General features: G+C 43.4%; 1 protein-coding gene across 1 annotated transcript in view; it reads left to right on the forward strand.

The window, feature by feature from the left end:
• The window catches only part of LOC133639186 (von Willebrand factor A domain-containing protein 7-like), a 49,520-nt gene that overhangs the window by 16,531 nt on the left and 12,240 nt on the right, over positions 1-20,749 (forward strand). Inside the window, exons 9-16 of the mRNA XM_062032287.1 lie at positions 1,868-1,984; positions 8,923-8,977; positions 9,101-9,123; positions 9,198-9,333; positions 9,415-9,567; positions 10,951-11,043; positions 11,143-11,256; positions 17,924-18,084. Coding sequence (XP_061888271.1) covers positions 1,868-1,984; positions 8,923-8,977; positions 9,101-9,123; positions 9,198-9,333; positions 9,415-9,567; positions 10,951-11,043; positions 11,143-11,256; positions 17,924-18,084 — 852 coding nt within the window. The remainder of the gene's footprint in view (positions 1-1,867; positions 1,985-8,922; positions 8,978-9,100; positions 9,124-9,197; positions 9,334-9,414; positions 9,568-10,950; positions 11,044-11,142; positions 11,257-17,923; positions 18,085-20,749) is intronic.

Below are 20,749 nucleotides of genomic sequence, written 5' to 3' on the forward strand. Positions count from 1 at the left end.
AATCTGGAGAAATCACTGCACGTAAGCAGCTAAGCCCGTGACCTTCGATCCCTCAGGCTGTACTGCATCAACAAGCGACATCAGTGTGTAAAGGATATCACCACATGGGCTCAGGAACACTTCAGAAACCCACTGTCAGTAACTACAGTTGGTCGCTACATCTGTAAGTACAAGTTAAAACTCTCCTATGCAAGGCGAAAACCGTTTATCAACAACACCCAGAAACGCAGTCGGCTTCGCTGGGCCTGAGCTCATCTAAGATGGACTGATACAAAGTGGAAAAGTGTTCTGTGGTCTGACGAGTCCACATTTCAAATTGTTTTTGGAAACTGTGGACGTCGTGTCCTCCGGACCAAAGAGGAAAAGAACCATCCGGATTGTTATAGGCGCAAAGTTGAAAAGCCAGCATCTGTGATGGTATGGGCGTGTATTAGTGCCCAAGACATGGGTAACTTACACATCTGTGAAGGCGCCATTAATGCTGAAAGGTACATACAGGTTTTGGAGCAACATATGTTGCCATCCAAGCAACGTTACCATGGACGCCCCTGCTTATTTCAGCAAGACAATGCCAAGCCACGTGTTACATCAACGTGGCTTCATAGTAAAAGAGTGCGGGTACTAGACTGGCCTGCCTGTAGTCCAGACCTGTCTCCCATTGAAAATGTGTGGCGCATTATGAAGCCTAAAATACCACAACGGAGACCCCCGGACTGTTGAACAACTTAAGCTGTACACCAAGCAAGAATGGGAAAGAATTCCACCTGAGAAGCTTAAAAAATGTGTCTCCTCAGTTCCAAAATGTTTACTGAGTGTTGTTAAAAGGAAAGGCCATGTAACACAGTGGTGAACATGCCCTTTCCCAACTACTTTGGCACGTGTTGCAGCCATGAAATTCTAAGTTAATTATTATTTGCAAAAAAAAAGAAAAGTTTATGAGTTTGAACATCAAATATCTTGTCTTTGTAGTACGTTCAATTGAATATGGGTTGAAAAGGAATTGCAAATCATTGTATTCCGTTTATATTTACATCTAACACAATTTCCCAACTCATATGGAAACGGGGTTTGTACATGTTAATTTGTAAAACTGTAAAATAAACACTAATTTTGTTATCTAACATGTGAAAGTGAGCTGATAACGGTAACCGTGCTGTCCGTGTCTTACACTTTTGAGTCTCATTTGCAAGTATTCTACAGTAGACGTTGCATGCAATTGCAATTCTAAGAAGTTAAATGGTGTTTCTTAACCATAGGGCCCGTTTTAGTGCCATGAGGGCCCTAGAAGTCCGCCAAAACATCTGTTTCACAGCTGTGGCCTGTATGGGAACCAGCGTTACTCAGTTGTCCTACACGTAATACACTTTCCACTGCTTGTGACAATATTAACAATATCATACCAACGGAAAAAGTAAGCAAGTATGCCTGATAGAAAATACTCGGCTCCCCTTTTTCAGAATGTGCTAGCACGATGCTAATTAACACATGTTTGCCCTAGACATTCTACAGATTAGCATAAGCGATTTTACATGGCAATTTCAACACCTCCCAATGTGGTAATGGAAAATACAACTAAGATGCATTTTACAATCAAACAGCTGGTGTTTAATAAGTATAAACACTTTGTAGGACACAACAATAGACTCGATTCAGCTTAATGGCAAAGACTACTCTCTGACTAGGCAACACACAATAGCCTGTACACTACTGCCATCTAATGTCTTGGAATAATAAAATAATAAGAAATAAGACAGCACAATCATCATTATCATCTCACTGTTAATGTTAAACAACATAATGAAATATTCTTAACATGTTTAGTTTCTTGCCTTTTAAACATTGTAATGTCTTGTTGTGTGTCTCACAGCTTGCCCTAACTACGGCTCCGCCCTTTTCTGAGATCTTTGTCTTCACTGATGCTCCAGCAAGAGACATTGGATTGAGACCCACCATCCTTGCCCTCATAGCGAACACCAGGTCAAGGGTGAGTCGATTTTTTTGTACTCTTCTCGCTTCTTGTTCTTGCTTCTTTAGTAAGATGTATCCCAGCTGCCCAGCAAGGTTTGAAGGATCTTCCTATTTCGGACTAATAAGTGTTGTAACGATATTGGATACTCAAGTTAAACAATGCCGAAACATCAAATCGTAAGGATTTTGAACGCAGGGTTTGGCAGTCTGGCTGCGTTGCGACGTCACAGCTTAGTGGGCATACTTTGTGTTTTGTTTTTGTTTTTATGCAGATTTGTTTCGATCGGAGAGTGTTCATGTGTGCCTAATGTTGTGACCGGGTGAATCTATATAATGTTGCTGAAATTAATTTTCGACCGTGTTTAGAAAAAATAGCATTGAAATTCGTTTTCAAGCTGTACAGTGTACGTTTTCAAAATATAAATTAGGATATATTTGGAGAGGGTGCTGCGCGTTCCATTCCATCCATTTTCTACCGCTTATTCCCTTCGGGGTCGCGGGGGGCGCTGGAGCCTATCTCAGCTACAATCGGGCAGAAGGCGGGGTACACCCTGGACAAGTGGCCACCTCATCGCAGGGGTGCTGCGTGTTTTATTTTCCAATTATTTTCAGTACACTTCGTCAAATGGACTATTTGCAAGTAGATGGGGACAATTTTGGTCAAGTGTTTCTAACAGGACTCTGATGCGGTGGTGGCTTCCGGTGAAAGCTGAGTGGTGCAGAACGACGTGATGACAAAACAGTCAATGATGACGTTTTAGAAAGTCAATGAAAAGCCACACATTTTTAGGGACCGTGGACAAAGTTCAGTCATATTTTTTGTAACGGGAAACAAACTAGTTTGCTACGCCAGTGGTGAGACTGGCATTGCAAATAATGCGTGTGTAATTGGGGAGCGTCCTTTTTGGTGGTCGTTGCATGTAAATTTGCATTTGTCAAAATCACATGTTTGCTCGGTCAGAAGAAACACCTTCTTGCCGCTCCGACATTTGCAAAGTGCAGCAACATGTTTCACTGCAGGTTATTCGGTTGTGTTTTGGACTCATGTTTATTTGTTTTATCCGTGTGTGTTAGTTTCTGTCCTGTGCTCCTATTTTGTCTATTCACTTCCTTTTACCGTGCACAGGCCTCCACACCTGCTGCCTGATTGGTAACCAGGGCACACCTGCACCCAGTTGACAATCAGTCTCATATTTAAGTCTCCCTGTCAGCGTCGGTTCATTTTCTTTTGCACTTCCTTGTTACGTAATGTGCTGCTTTGCAGTTTGATCCTTTAAAAGAGAAGTTCCGTGTCTTGTGCAATCATGTTTGCACTCGCCTTATTTTGTTCTTTTTCATTCCTATTTGCTTTCCCCCACTCCCTTGTGAGTGTTTTATTTTCTCATCCCTCCATCCAGCAGCCTAAGCAGGGAAGCCCAGACTTCCCTCTCCCCAGCCACTTCGCCCAGCTCTTCCCGGGTGATCCCGAGGCGTTCCCAGGCCAGCCAGGAGACATAGTCTTCCCAACGTGTCCTGGGTCTTCCCCGTGGCTTCCTACCGGTCGGACGTGCCCTAAACACCTCCCTAGGGAGGCTTTCGGGTGGCATCTGACCACCTCATCTGGCTCCTCTTGATATAGAGGAGCAGCGGCTTTACTTTGAGCTCCTCCCGGATGGCAGAGCTTCTCACCCTAAGGGAGAGTCACACCACCTGGCGGAGGAAACTCATTTTGGCCGCTTGTACCCGTGATCTTGTTCTTTCGGTCATAACCCAAAGCTCATGACCATAGGTGAGGATGGGAACGTAGATCGACCGGTAAATTGAGAGCTTTGCCTTCCGGCTCAGCTCCTTCTTCACCACAGCGGATCGACACAGCGTCTGCATTACTGAAGACGCCGCACCGATCCGCCTGTCGATCTCACGATCCACTCTTATTTTGTCATATTAAAGAATATTATTTTTTACTCACCATCTGCTGCATCTTGGGGTCACGTCGCCAAGCTGCGTTCAAGTTCCTGACAGTTCACGCCGCCGTCCTACTAGTGACCTGGCACGGACTCCCACCCCCCAGTCTGCTGGTGAGTTGAAGCTATCCAGCCGGATGATGGCCATGGCTTGTAGACAATTTCTTCAATCTGCTGGCTACACGGGTAGATTTCTTGGCTTCTCCTCAAACTACCCCCCACCCATCCCACTCGTCTGTGGGTTTCCCTGGTGACGTTTGACATCCGTCCCCTGGGGAGGGCTATAGGAGGCTGTGCAACGGGGGATACACAGTTACCCCCTTCTTCGGCGACGGCACCCGGAACGCCGCAGATGCCCTAACCAGTGCTGCCCGTCTCCAGTGGGTCCGATGCCAACGCCCGCTCAAGCCAAGCTCGCTCCAGCTCTGCATCCAACTCGCCTACCGCAGAAGCGTCTGTCTGGCACTCGCTCTCCTCGTCTGCTGCGAAGGCGCCCGCCTGTCACCCGTGCTCCTCATCCCCCCCAGCAGAAGCGGCACCTGGGATTTCTATGAGGAATTCCACAGCTGCTCCCACAGCCGTCACACACCGGCCTGAATCCCCCTCGCCAGCTGCGGCGACGTCACTCTCGCTGTCGGCACTGCACTCTTTACCGATGGCATCAGGGCAATTGTGGCGGGCGTACCAGCCACCCATCGACATCAACAGTCACGCCCTAGTGACTGTTCTGGACTTATGTTTTTTTTTTTTCTCAGGGTGATTTTTCAGTTTCTGTCCTGTATTTTTATTTTGTGTTTTCGCTTCCTCTTGCCTGCTCAGTGGCCTTGTGGTTAGAGTGTCCGCCTTGAGACTGGAAGGTCGTGAGTTCAAACCCCGGCCGAGTCATACCAAAGACTATAAAAATGGGACCCATTACCTCCCTGCTTGGCACTCAGCATCAAGGGTTGGAATTGGGGTTTAAATCACCAAAATGATTCCCGAGCGCAGCTACTGCTGCTGCTCACTGCTCCCCTCACCTCCCTGGGGGTGGAACAAGGGGATGGGTCAAATGCAAAGGGTAATTTCACCACACCTAGTGTGTGTGTGACTATCAGTGGTACTTTAACACAGGCGTCCAGTCTCCTATTAAGTCAATTTTCCTTTGCACTTCCTTGTTATGTGCTGTGCTGCTTCGCCTATCGATCATTTACAAGAGAAGTTCTGTCTTCTGCAATCATGTTTGCACTCGCCTTCTTTTGTTTTCTTTCATTCCAAGTAGTTTTTCCCCCCGCTCCCTCGTGAGTGTGTTTTCTTTTATTATATTAAGGAATATCCTTTTTTACTCACCATCTGCCTGTCGTCTGCCGCATCTTGGGATCGTGTCGTTAAGCTGCGTTAAAGTTTCTGACAGTTACTACATTTCATCAATGTTTAAAAATTTACTTTACAAAAGTATTTAGAGTCACTCGTTACTTTACCAAAAAAGTTATTGAATTACCAACATAATAACTCTTTAGTAAAAGTAATTAAGTACTAGGGGAAGTAATTATTACGTTACTTTGGATAAAAACTTCAAATATCTTGAGATGTTTCCAGAGCGTCTGTATGTGCTTTTTAAAAGGCGGTGCTCAGTGACGTGCGACGTCATCGCCCAGACAGAGCTGCATTAGCTCAGCTGTGTTTGTTAGCTGGGACTGGCAGTTTGCGGGCAGTGACAGATCATTTGTGCTTCGATGGCTGTAGTCTCCTTGTTCACGAACAGGATATTGTAGATTGCAAGCTTGTCACTTCAATCATTGATTTGTTGTTCATTATTCCCTCGTAGTAGTAGTAATAGTAGTAGTGTGTGTGTGCGTGTGTGTGTGTGTGTGTGTGTGTGTGTGTGTGTGTGTGTGTGTGTGTGTGTGTGTGTGTGTGTGTGTGTGTGTGTGTGTGTGTGTGTGTGTGTGTGTGTGTGTGTGTATACGTACATGTGTGTTTTCTGTGTAATGTTGCCTCCTATTTAACATGAAGTTGTTTTGTGTGATGCTAATTATTGTTGTTTTCCTTATTAAAAATATATTTCCTGCTGACGCGTTCTTGTTGACATACAACCACAAAAGTAATGTCTCGTTAACCGTGTTATAACGTACATAAAAAAAATTCAGATTACTCATTACTAGGGTTGGAAAGGGGTGGAAAGTTTCCGGTAAATTTCCGGACACTTTCCGTAAATTTACCACTGGAAGTTAAGCTCGGGAAGTTTGGAAATATTGACAATTTTTTGATTATTCAAAGTTGGACACCGTCCATGGGAATTAATGGGAATATATGGGAATTAATGGGGAATTACTATAATTACACTACCGTTCAAAAGTTTGGGGTCACATTGAAATGTCCTTATTTTTGAAGGAAAAGCACTGTACTTTTCAATGAAGATAACTTTAAACTAGTCTTAACTTTAAAGAAATACACTCTATACATTGCTAATGTGGTAAATGACTATTCTAGCTGCAAATGTCTGTTTTTTGGTGCAATATCTACATAGGTGTATAGAGGCCCATTTCCAGCAACTATCACTCCAGTGTTCTAATGGTACAATGCGTTTGCTCATTGGCTCAGAAGGCTAATTGATGATTAGAAAACCCTTGTGCATTCATGTTCACACATCTGAAAACAGTTTAGCTCGTTACAGAAGCTACAAAACTGACCTTCCTTTGAGCAGATTGAGTTTCTGGAGCATCACATTTGTGGGGTCAATTAAACGCTCAAAATGGCCAGAAAAAGAGAACTTTCATCTGAAACTCGACAGTCTATTCTTGTTCTTAAAAATGAAGGCTATTCCACAAAATTGTTTGGGTGACCCCAAACTTTTGAACGGTAGTGTATATATTATTGGGCACTTGTCTATATGCTGCTGCATCTTTGTGGCATTTTTGACGTAGCTCTTTGCACAGTATTTGCAAATGTACACAGCCTTTCCGCCTACATTGGTTGGGGTGAAATGTCTCCACACATCAGATGGTGTACATGTATTTATTTATTATTGTAAAACACTAATGCAATGCCACACACAGATATAAATAGTCAGCTAAACAATTGAAGTAGTCTTTAAAATATTTCACTGCTGGACAAATGAATAGAAATAGGCTAGATGAATAAATGAACACTCAATCAGCATGCCTACATTCTTGTATGACAACAGAATGGCTAGCAGAACAGAAGGCAGAGGAAACTACACCTTTTGATTTAGTATTTGCTCGTTGAACTTTACAGATCACAAAAAAGGTCAATTTGGATCGCTAACGTTGTTAGCATAAATGAATGGGAGCTAACATAGAGAAAATTAGCAGCACGGCTAAGGGAGCAATATTTTCGGTTTATTATGAGACTGTGGTGGTACATAAACCTAGCTAACTGGAGATATTGGCCCCGAAATAATTTAACAAGAACAGGAACAGCTAGCTAGCTTGAGTGGAAGTCTGCTGGAGTAGTCTACAGTCATACAGTAACAAGCATTTACACCTCTATTAAACTTCAATACCATAGATCAAATATATTTACCCCAGTAATATCATCAAAACTTACCTGACTCGATGAAGTCCTTGGGATCAAATACTAGTGTGGCCTCAATAGCCCTGCTGTAGTGTGTAGCATGCTGGGAATTATCTGTGCATGTGATGGAGGAATGCACTGCACATGTGATGGAGGAATGCACTGCACATGTGATGGAGGAATGCACAGTGAAGGGTTGAAATTCTACTGAATTTGCATTAAATCAGGTTGTTTTAGCTACCGTATTTTTCGGACTATAGGTCGCAGTTTTTTTCATAGTGCGACTTATACTCAGGAGCGACTTATGTGTGAAATTATTAACACATTACCGTAAAATATCAAATAATATTATTTAGCTCATTCACGTAAGAGACTAGACGTATAAGATTTCATGGGATTTAGCGATCAGGAGTGACAGATTGTTTGGTAAACGTATAGCATGTTCTTTATTTTACAGTTATTTGAATGACTCTTACCATAATATGTTACGTTAACATGCCAGGCACGTTCTCAGTTGGTTATTTATGGGGCGGTATGGCGTAGTGGGTAGAGCAACCGTGCCAGAAACCTGAGGGTTGCAGGTTCGCTCCCCGCCTCTTACCATCCAAAATCGCTGCCGTTGTGTCCTTGGGCAGGACACTTCACCCTTGCCCCCGGTGCCGCTCACACCGGAGAATGAATGATGAATGAATGAGTTGTAAATATGAATGATGGGTTCTCACTTCTCTGTGAAGCGCTTTGAGTGTCTAGAAAAAGCGCTATATAAATCTAATCCATTATTATTATTATTATTATTTATGCCTCATATAACGTACACTTATTCAGCCTGTTGTTCACTATTCTTTATTTATTTTAAATTGCCTTTCAAATGTCTATTCTTGGTGTTGGGCTTTATCAAATACATTTCCCTAAAAAACGCGACTTATACTCCAGTGCGACTTATATATGTTTTTTTCCTTCTTTATTATGCATTTTCGGCAGGTGCGACTTATATCCCAGAGCGACTTATACTCCGAAAAAGACGGTAATAAACATGCTGCAAGATCTAGCATGTTGCATTCAATGTTTATTCCCATTAATTCCTGTTAATTCCCATGGAAAGTTTCCAACTTTGAATATTCCTGGAATTTTGCAACCCTACTCGTTACTAGTAAAAGTAAAGGTAACGCCCTCATCACCTGCATTTCATATGCACTGTACTTGCAGCATGCATATAAAATGGTGTTGGAGGCTTTTTAATTGTTTATAGAGGGCTTTAAAGGCGTAATAGATTATATCTTACCTGCATGTTTAGCTGCCTCTTACCAGTAGGTTTTCACTATTTAGGACAAACAGAAAGGTAAGACGTGTGTTACAGGTGAAGGGTAAAATTCCAAAATAGGGAAGTTCACCTTTAAAAGAGTTAAAATAATATCTTGAACCCTTTACGTACGGCATTCTATAGAATCGTGATGAAACAGTGTCTACCTAGGTTTTAATTGAGTTTTCTCATTTTTAGGTGACGTTCATGCTAACAGACGTCCTTAATCGAAGGAGAAAAAGAGACCTTCAAGGTGTGGCACCCAGGACTGTGACTCAAACACAGGCTGAGTTGTACCGGGAAATTGCCTTGGCCTCTGGAGGTCTGACCATCGAAGTCCCTAACTCAAATCTCTCAATGGTTACGATTGTTATAGAGGATTCCATAGCCATCGCCGTGGTAAGATAAGGAGGGAGGGGAAAAGACGTGAATAAAGTTTGGGACGTGGATTAATTCATGCCAGTGTCTTTCAGGTGACTGTTTTTCAAGATGTGAAGAATCCCGGAGCGGCCTGTAATTTCTCATTTTTCATCGATGACACACTAAGCAACATAACTATCCTCCTCACAGGAGTGCCATCTCTCAACTTCACCCTCCGCAGCCCCACCGGTAAATGTCCTTTTACTCAGCATCAGCCATGAAGGCACCGACTGTTTGTGCCGATCTAACCTTCCTCTCCTTCCCTCCCAGGTGCAACTCAGAACTCCAGTGGGGTCAGTGAACCTCTGGCATCTTTCAGCTTGGCAAGTAACCTCAGACGACTGAGGCTCAACAACGATAGTGAGACCGGACTGTGGGAAATCAGTGTAAACTCCACCGATCCCTACTCTGTAAAGGTCATAGGTCAGTAGTTGAACCCAAAAGTGGCGGATACGTTTTCTTAAAGGCCTACTGAAACCCACTACTACCGACCAAACAGTCTGATAGTTTATATATCAATGATGAAATCTTAACATTGCAACACATGCCAATACGGCCGGGTTAACTTATAAAGTGCAATTTTAAATTTCAACTTCCGGTTGAAAACGTCTATGTATGATGACGTATGCACGGGACGTCAATCGTTGAAACGGAAGTATTCGGACGCCATTGAATCCAATACAAAAAGCTCTGTTTTCATCTCAAAATTCCACAGTATTCTGGACATCTGTGTTGGTGAATCTTTTGCAATTTGTTTAATGAACAATGAAGACTGTAAAGAAGAAAGTTGTCGGTGGGATCAGTGTATTAGCGGCTGGCTGCAGCAACACAAACAGGAGGACTCTGAGGTGGATAGCAGACGCGCTATCCGACGCTAGCTGCCGACCGCATTGGTGATCGGGTGAAGTCCTTCGTCGCACCGTTGATCGCTGGAACGCAGGTGAGCACGGGTGTTGATGAGCAGATGAGGGCTGGCTGGCGTAGGTGGATAGCTAATGTTTTTAGCATAGCTCTGTGAGGTCCCGTTGCTAAGTTAGCTTCAATGGCGTCGTTACCAACAGCATTGTTAAGCTTCGCCAGGCTGGAAAGCATTAACCGTGTAGTTACATGTCCATGGTTTAATAGTATTGTTGATTTTCTGTCTATCCTTCCAGTCAGGGGTTTATTTATTTTGTTTCTATATGCAGTTAAGTCCGATGCTATCACGTTAGCTCCGTAGCTAAAGTGTTTTGCTGATGTATTGTCGTGGAGATAAAAGTCACTGTGAATGTCCATTTCGCGTTCTCGACTCTCATTTTCAAGAGGATATAGTCTCCAAGGTGGTTTGAAATACAAATCCGTGATCCACAATAGAAAAAGGAGAGAGTGTGGAATCCAATGAGCCAGCTTGTACCTAAGTTACGGTCAGAGCGAAAAAAGATGCGTCCTGCACTGCACTCTAGTCCTTCACTCTCACGTTCCTCATCCGCAAATCTTTCATCCTTGCTCAAATTAATGGGGTAATCGTCGCTTTCTCGGTCCGAATCGCTCTAGCTGCTGGTGTAAGCAATGGGGAAATGTGAGGAGCCTTTCAACCTGCCACGTCACTCTACTTCCGGTACAGGCAAGGCTTTTTTAATCAGCAACCAAAAGTTGCTAACTTTATCGTCGATGTTCTCTACTAAATCCTTTCAGCAAAAATATGGCAATATCGCAAAATGATCAAGTATGACACATAGAATGGATCTGCTATCCCCGTTTAAATTAAAAAAATAATTTCAGTAGGCCTTTAAAGGTTAATATTTGTTTTCCCAATGCTGGCATCAGGTCAAAGTTCATTGGACTTCATCTACAACCTCGTGGAAGTCAGGGATGGAGCCTCCACAGACTTCTTTCGGCTAGAAGGCCGACCTATTTCAGGTCAAACATTTCTTTCAATTCAGTTGTGAAAAGCGGTCATCCATCCTTGTTAACAGCCGTATGTGAAAATGACATTTTGTCTCACGTGCAAACTTTCAGGCGGTAACGTCAGCCTCTTGGTCACACTGACAAGAAGTGACGGTGTAAGTGTCACACAGATCGCACTGTTAAACACCTTGGACGGAACAGAGGTCGACGGGACATTGCAGGCAAGTTGTTGAATATTCTTTTCATTCACTTTGCTCAGGACCGCTCTTCTTTATACATAGGGGCCTGCGATCGGTGGAGGCCCTCGGTTTTGCAAAATAGAGTGTCAATTAATGAATGACAATTTGGCCACCCATCCAAATGATCAGAATCAGGGGCCGTATTTATCAAGCGTCTTAGAGTGCCATTTCACAATTAAGTCCTGAGAATTTGCGAAATTTAGTCCTACTCTCAAACTTAAGAATAAAGGCTATTTATCAACTTTCTTAAGTCTAAGAATCACTCCTACTCTCCACGATATTTAAGAGACCTTCAGAGGTGTCCTAAGTGGTTAGGAGTTTCCAGCGGGGGATGGCACTGAGGCGAGAGAGACGTGCGCGAACGTTCAGGGAGCGGAAGGATGTCCTGGTTTTGTTTGATGACGAGCAGCTGATCAAACGGTATCGTTTAGACAGAGCGGGTATTATTTTTGTCACAGATTTAATAATTTTCGATTCCATGTTGATTTCTGCATGTGGCTGCAGTGGGCTAATATATATACCGGTAGAGCCACCCACACCAGTTTCAAATTAGTTGCCTAATTAATGAATTGGAAAGAAAATGTTATGAGAGTAGCGTATGTGTGTGTGTGGCACTTTAATAGGTGACAGCATGTGAGGTGAGTGACGTCAGTGAGTGTGTGGGCGAGAGAAGAGAGAGAGCGGTAGCTTGAGTGCGGGCGGGGACTAGTTTGTTTTGTGTTGGATTGGCTATGTGCAAGCAAGATTTGCAACTAATCGCCGGACTCATCATTCACCCTAAAGTCGTCCGCTTTGGAGACCCACTGCCGGGTAAAGTGAAGGGTGTTGCCCCGAGCATACATCGGCCCTGGAGAAGTGTCTCCCCTGCGCTCTTCGACTACGGTCTGGGACCAGGAAGCAGGAAAGGTGCAACAAAAAGGAAACATTTATTTTTTATTCATTGCCAATATTGTTTGTTTTGTATTATTTTGTAGTTTATTGTCAAAATATACACTCCCATTGTCCACTTAAATATTTCTAAGATATTTCTTTATTCTTAGACAAGGGATTCCCTTCTGTGATTGGTCATTTCTATGGACACAGTAATTACGTCACCTAAAATTCCATTTACGGCACATAGTAATGTCGAAATTCAGCTCTGAGTGTGACACTTAAGATTCACTCCTACACTTCGCTGAAAGTGTGAGTAAGACGCTTGATAACTAACTTTTAAGTGCAGCTTTCCGCAAAGAATTTCTTTACTCTTAAGTCAACTCTTAGCAGACTTGGGAGTAAGTCTAAGAAGCTTGATAAATACGGCCCCAGGTGTCCTAATCACCTGGCCCTGCCGCAGGTGTATAAAATCAAGCACTTAGGCATGGAGACTGTTTTTACAAACATTTGTGAAAGAATGGGCCGCTCTTAGGTGCTCAGTCATAGGATGCCACCTGTGCAACAAATCTAGTCGTTGAAAGTTCTGATGGACAAGTCTGGGTTTGGAGGTTGCCAGGAGAACGGTACATTTCGGACTGCATTGTGCCGAGTGTGAAATTTGGTGGAGGAGGAATTATGGTGTGGGGTTGTTTTTCCAGGAGCTGGGCCTGGCCCCTTAGTTCCAGGATACCAAAACATTTTAGACAATTCCATGCTCCCTCTTTCTTTCTCTCTGGCACTCATCGAGGGTGGACGCTCCCCTTCCCTCTCCCTTATCTCTCCTGCTTGCTTCTTTGTCTTGTCTTAACTTTCTTGTTGCCTCTTTTTGCGCTGCTCTCCAAATCTAAACGTTGGAACTATTTAACTGGCCTCAACGAAATTGACAAGATCTTTGGTTTGGGGTAACCTGTTTGTCGTGACGGAGCGGTTGTTGCTGGACACGCGACGGACTCTTGGGAGAAGACGGAGTACCGCGTGCCTGGCGACCCTTTTCTGTCGAGGACTTGAAGATATCTACCTATTCAGAATTATGACAACAGGACATCTGCTGATTGGAGTAAGCGTTGCTCTGGTTTGTCCACAAATTAGAAGTTGCTGGCAGTCTTCAAAGTACCCCAAAGCTGCCACAAATGATTGGAGGATGCGGGAAGAACTGTGGACACTCTTGTGATTTGGAAAACATCGGACTGTCTGCCTCGCAGGATTTTTGAGGACCAGTCATAGACAATTTAGAGTGAAAAGCACATTTTTATTTTCACTCGCATACAAAACATTCTAACTTGGATTGTTTCCCTGGCTTCGAGACTCTCCCAAAGGACAGTGCAGCGAAGACACAACAAACTCCCTTCTTGTCTCTCATGGACACACACCTGTTGTTGTTGACTTTGGACTTATCGGCTGCACAAGATCAAGGCCGCGGAACAGAGAAACACTGCAGGCTTAAACACAAACAACAGGCATCCACAAAAATATACGCCACACATACACACCCGCCCCAACCCAACGCTCTCGACGCAAATCCCATAGGGGTGATGGAAGGATGGTCAGCGCCGAGAGCTGCGGCCTACCACCATGACCCCGCACTCCCTTCCCTCTGTTGCTAGATATCGCGAGATGTACGTTGTAATATGTATATGTGCTTTGCTATGGAGGTTTTTTTCCACTCCAGATTGGGCCCCCTTAGGAGCTCAGTCTAGATTGTATTTTTTTTACTCATCCTTCCCCCAGCGTTTTACCTTTTTCCCCATCTTTTACGGGGCGCCTTGTGGCGACCCATCAGCGTTCCTGTTCTGTAACCCTGTACACTGTTTGTTTGTCTAATCTTGAACGGGTTTGTGCTGAAAACAAAGTTTTGTTGTACTTGTGCAATGACAATAAATACCTATCTATCTATCTATCAACATTGTGGGAACAGTTTGGAGCGGCCCCCTTCCTCTTCCAGCATGACTGTGCACCAGTGCACAAAGCAAGGTCCATAAAGACATGGATGACAGAGTCTGGTGTGGATGAACTTGAATGGCCTGCACAGAGTCCTGACCTGAACCCGATAGAACATCTTTGGGATGAATTAGAACGGAGACTGAGAGCCAACATCAGTGTGTGACCTCACCAATGCGCTTTTGGAAGAATGGTGGACAATTCTTATAAACACACTCCGCAACCTTGTGGACAGCCTTCCCAGAAGAGTTGAAGCTATAATAGCTGCAAAAGTTGGACCGACATCATATTGAAGCCTATGGGTTAGGAATGGGATGGCACTTCAAGTTAATATGTGAGTCAAGGCAAGTGTCCAAATACTTTTGGCAATATAGTGTATGAACACCTGTCCTTGATATGATGGAAAAGGTTCCCCCAACACTGTCATTGACTAATATAAAAACCAAAACAGCATCGATGTATTGTCGATGCAGGTAGTGAGTGTACCATTCACTCACTGAGTTGTCAATTACCTATTAGAGATGTGATGTTTGGGTACGAATTAAGTCTTTTCAACAGCTCTTTTAAGTGATCTCGTGTGCCGCGGCACAGCGGTTGAAAAACACTGCTCTAGGTCACGGCCCAACAATAGACCCCAGCCCTACGGTTAAGAAACACCTTTTGAGCGGCTCATTGAAAGGAACAGCTCCTCAAGATCTGGCTCCTTTCAAAGAGCCATATCATTTTTTACTCATCATTAGACTCAGGGCAGCACGGTGGAAGAGGGGTTAGTGCGTCTGCCTCACAATACGAAGGTCCTGGGTTCGATCCTGCGCTTGGTATCTTTCTGTGTGGCGTTTGCATGTTCTTCCTGTGACTGCGTGGGTTCCCTCCGGGTACTCCAGCTTCCTCCCACCTCCAAAGACATGCACCTGGGGATAGGTTGATTGGCAACACTAAATGGTCCCTAGTGTGTGAATGTGAGTGTGAATGTTGTCCGTCTATCTGTGTTGGTCCTGTGATGAGGTGACGACTTGTCCAGGGTGTACCCCGCCTTCCGCCCGAATGCAGCTGAGATAGGCTCCAGCACCCCCCGCCACCCCGAACGGGACAAGCGGTAGAAAATGGATGGATGGATGGATGGATGGATAGACTCATCTTAATCAAACATGACAAAGAACTAATCAAATATATTTTTAAATACAACTGGAGCGAGCGCTTTACAGTCTAGGGCAGTGTTTTTCAACCTTTTTTGAGCCAAGGCGCATTTTTTTTCTTTGTAAAAATCTGGAGGCACACCACCAGCAGAAAACATTAACAAATGAAACTGAGTTGACGATAAAAAGTCGTTGTCTCAATTGGATATAACTTTAAACCATAACCAAGCATGCATCAATATAGCTCTTGTCTCAAACTAGGTGTACTGTCACCACCTGTCACATCAACCCCTGACTTATTTTGAGTTGTTGGGTGTTTTCCTGTGTGTAGTGTTTTACTTCTTGTCTTGCGCTCCTATTTTGGTGGCTTTTTCCTGTTTTTTTTGGTATTTTCCTGTAGTAGTTTCATGTCTTCCTTTGAGCGATATTTCCCGCATCTACTTTGTTTTAGCAATCAAGAATATTTCAGTTGTTTTTATCCTTCTTTGTGGGGACATTGTTGATTGTCATGCCATGTTCGGATGTACATTGTGCTCCACAACAAGTATTTGCTCTCGTCCAGCATTCTGTTTTTGTTTACTTTGTAGCCAGTTCAGTTTTAGTTTCGTTCTGCATAGCCTTCCCTAAAGGCCTACTGAAATGAATTTTTTTTATTTAAACGGGGATAGCAGATCCATTCTATGTGTCATACTTCATCATTTCGCGATATAGCCATATTTTTGCTGAAAGGATTTAGTAGAGAACATCGACAATAAAGTTCGCAACTTTTGGTCGCTGATAAAAAAAGCCTTGCCTGTACCGGAAGTAGCGTGACGTCACAGGTTGAAAGACTCCTCACATTTCCCCATTGTTTACACCAGCAGCGAGAGCGATTCGGACCGAGAAAGCGACGATTACCCCATTAATTTGAGCGAGGATGAAATATTTGTGGATGAGGTGCGTGAGAGTGAAGGACGAGAGTGCAGTGCAGGACGCATCTTTTTTCGCTCTGACCGTAACTTAGGTACAAGGGTTCATTGGATTCCACACTTTCTCCTTTTTGTATTGTGGATCACAGATTTGTATTTTAAACCACCTCGGATGCTATATCCTCTTGAAAATGAGAGTCGAGAACACGAAATGGACATTCACGGTGACTTTTATCTCCACGACAATACATCGGCGAAGCACTTTAGCTACAGAGCTAACGTGATAGCACATCGGGCTTAAATGCAGATAGAAACAAAATAAATAAACCCCTGACTGGAAGGATAGACAGAAAATCAACAATACTATTAAACCATGGACATGTAACTACACGGTTAATGCTTTCCAGGCTGGCGAAGCTTAACGTAGCTGTTGCTAACGACGCCATTGAAGCTAACTTAGCAACGGGATCTCACAGAGCTATGCTAAAAACATTAGCTATCCACCTACGCCAGCCAGCCCTCATCTGCTCATCAACACCCGTGCTCACCTGCGTTCCAGCGATCGACGATCATAGATGCGGTCGGCGGCCCGGAGACGGAGGAAGTCAAGGTGAGGTCGGCGGCTAGCCTGTCTGCTATCCATCTCAAAGTCCTCCTGGTTGTGTTGCTGCAGTCCGCCGCTAATACACCGATCCCCACCTACACCTTTCTTCTTTGCAGTCTTCATTGTTCATTAAACAAATTGCAAAAGATTCACCAACACAGATGTCCAGAATACTGTGGAATTTTGCGATGAAAACAGAGCTTTTTGTATTGGATTCAATGGTGTACCAATACTTCCGGTTCAACGATTGACGTCACGCGCATACGTCATCATACATAGACGTTTTCAACCGGAAGTTTAGCGGGAAATTTAAAATTGCACTTTATAAGTTAACCCGGCCGTATTGGCATGTGTTGCAATGTTAAGATTTTATCATTGATATATAAACTATCAGACCGTGTGGTCGGTAGTAGTAGGTTTCAGTAGGCCTCTAAGCTTCAATGCCTTTTCTTAGGGACACTCACCTTTTGTTTATTTTTGGTTTAAGCATTCCATAACTTTTTACCTGTACTCTGCCTCCCGTCGTCTGCATATTGTGATCACGACAAACCATCGTCGTCTCACACGACATGTTCCCGACATCTACAAAACAATTAGCTACCGGCTTCCACCTACTGATATGGAAGAGAATAACACGGTTACTCTGCCGAGCTCTAGACAGCACCGACACTCTACAACGGCACATTATTTGCAGATTATAATTACTGGTTTGCAAAAAATATTTTTAACCCGAATAGGTGAAACTGCATAATCTCCCACAGCACACCAGACTGTATCTCACGGCACACTCTAGGGCAGTGGTCCCCAACCACCGGGCCGATTGGTACCGGGCCGCACAAGAATAAAAAAAAAAATTTTTTTTTTTTTTTTTTTTTAATGAAATCAACATAAACACAATATATACATTCTATATCAATATAGATCAATACGGTCTGCAGGGATACAGTCCGTAAGCACACATGATTGTATTTATTTATGTTAAAAAAATTTTTAAAAAAATTTAAATACACCCCCCCACCGGTCCGTGGGACACATTTTCAAACGTTGACCGGTCCCCAGCTACAAAAAGGTTGGGGACCACTGCTCTAGGGCACTTGTATTTGTGTCAGGCAGACATATTCTTTGACTAAACCTTGTCTTTTACCCCACAGCCAGTAACAAACTCAACCTACGTGGTGACGTTCAGTAACATTACAGGAGGTACTTATGTGGTTCTACTGAGCGGAGAAACAAGCAACTCAACGTCAAGGATGACGCCAGGCAGCTTCCAGAGACAGGCCCCCACTCAAATCACAACTTCCAACATTGTTGTCAATGTAAGACACCGTTTTATAAACAGGGCATCCGGAAAGTATTCACAGCGCTGTACTTTTTCCACACTTCACGGTAAAGCCATTCATCTTAGTCTAGTCAGGGAGGTGACCAAGAACCTGATGGTCACTGTATCAGAGCTACAGCATTCCTCTGTGGAGAGAAAATAATCTTCCAGAAGGACCCATCAGGCCTGTATGGTATATAGTTGCCAGACAGAAGCCATTTCTTAGCAAAAAGTTTGCCGAAATGCACCTGAACGACTCAGACCACGAGAAACTACATTTTCTGGTCTGATGAGACAAAGATTGAACTCTATGGCGTGAATGCCATGTGTCATGTTTGGAGGAAACCAGGCCAATACCACCCCTACAGTGACGCATGGTGGTGGTAGCATCATGGTGTGGGGATGGTTGTGAGTAGCAAGAAATGGGAAACGAGTCAGCATAGATTCAAACTGCTTGAGAAAATGCTGTAAAGAGAAATGGGGCGAAACTGCCCAAATATAGGTGTGCCGAGATTGTGGCATCGTATCTAAAAAGACTTGAGGCTGTTATTGCTGTCAAAGGTGTATCAACAAAGTATTGCGCAAGGACTGTGAATACTTATGTACATGTGTTTTGTAGTTTTTTTGCTAAACATTTTTTTTAAATAACCTTTTCACACGGCCATCATGGGGTAATGTGAGGACAAAAATGAATTCATTCCATTTTAGAATAAAGTAAAGTACCAATAGTACCAAGTACTAGAGTCGAGACCTGGGGTGGACCACTCGCCTGTGCATCGGTTGGGGACATCTCTGCGCTGCTAACCCGTCTCTGCTCAGGATGGTCTCCTGCTGGCCCCACTATGGACTGGACTCTCACTATTATGTTAGATCCACTATGGACTGGACTCTCACTATTATGTTAGATCCACTATGGACTGGACTCTCACTATTATGTTAGATCCACTATGGACTGGACTCTCACTATTATGTTAGATCCACTATAGACTGGACGCTCACTATTATGTTAGATCCACTATGGACTGGACTTTCACTATTATGTTAGATCCACTATGGACTGGACTTTCACTATTATGTTAGATCCACTATAGACTGGACGCTCACTATCATGTTAGATCCACTATGGACTGGACTTTCACTATTATGTTAGATCCACTATAGACTGGACGCTCACTATTATGTTAGATCCACTATGGACTGGACTTTCACTATTATGTTAGATCCACTATAGACTGGACGCTCACTATTATGTTAGATCCACTATGGACTGGACTTTCACTATTATGTTAGATACACTATGGACTGGACACTCATTATTATGTTAGATCCACTATGGACTGGACTCTCACTATTATGTTAGATCCACTATGGACTGGACTTTCACTATTATGTTAGATCCACTATAGACTGGACGCTCACTATTATGTTAGATCCACTATGGACTGGACTTTCACTATTATGTTAGATCCACTATAGACTGGACGCTCACTATTATGTTAGATCCACTATGGACTGGACTTTCACTATTATGTTAGATCCACTATAGACTGGACGCTCACTATTATGTTAGATCCACTATGGACTGGACTTTCACTATTATGTTAGATCTACTATAGACTGGATGCTCACTATTATGTTAGATCCACTATGGACTGGACTCTCACTATTATGTTAGATCCACTATGGACTGGACTCTCACTATTATGTTAGATCCACTATGGACTGGACTTTCACTATTATGTTAGATCCACTATAGACTGGACGCTCACTATTATGTTAGATCCACTATGGACTGGACTTTCACTATTATGTTAGATCCACTATGGACTGGACTTTCACTATTATGTTAGATCCACTATAGACTGGACGCTCACTATTATGTTAGTGAAAGTCCAGTCCATAGTGGATCTATTATGTTAGATCCACTATAGACTGGACGCTCACTATTATGTTAGATCCACTATGGACTGGACTTTCACTATTATGTTAGATCCACTATAGACTGGACGCTCACTATTATGTTAGATCCACTATGGACTGGACTTTCACTATTATGTTAGATCCACTATAGACTGGACGCTCACTACTATGTTAGATCCACTATGGACTGGACGCTCACTATTATGTTAGATCCACTATGGACTGGACGCTCATTATTATGTTAGATCCACTATGGACTGGACTCTCACTATTATGTTAGATCCACTATGGACTGGACTTTCACTATTATGTTAGATACACTATGGACTGGACTTTCACTATTATGTTAGATACACTATGGACTGAACTCTCACTATTATGTTAGATCCACTATGGACTGGACTCTCACTATTATGTTAGATCCACTATGGACTGGACTCTCACTATTATGTTAGATCCACTATGGACTGGACTCTCACTATTATGTTGGATCCACTATGGACTGGACTCTCACTATTATGTTAGATCCACTATGGACTGGACTTTCACAATATTATGCTAGACCCACTCGACGTCCATTGCATCCGGTCTCAACTAAAGGAGGGGGTGGGGGGTCACCCACATCTGCGGTCATCTCCAAGGTTTTTCATAGTCATTCACATTGACATCCCACTGAGTTGTGAGTTTTTCCTTGCCCTTATGTGGGATCTGAACTGAGGATGTCCGCGTGGCTTGTGCAGCCC

This window comes from Entelurus aequoreus, linkage group LG22 (genome assembly GCF_033978785.1).
Source record: "Entelurus aequoreus isolate RoL-2023_Sb linkage group LG22, RoL_Eaeq_v1.1, whole genome shotgun sequence".
Classification (NCBI taxonomy): domain Eukaryota; kingdom Metazoa; phylum Chordata; class Actinopteri; order Syngnathiformes; family Syngnathidae; genus Entelurus; species Entelurus aequoreus.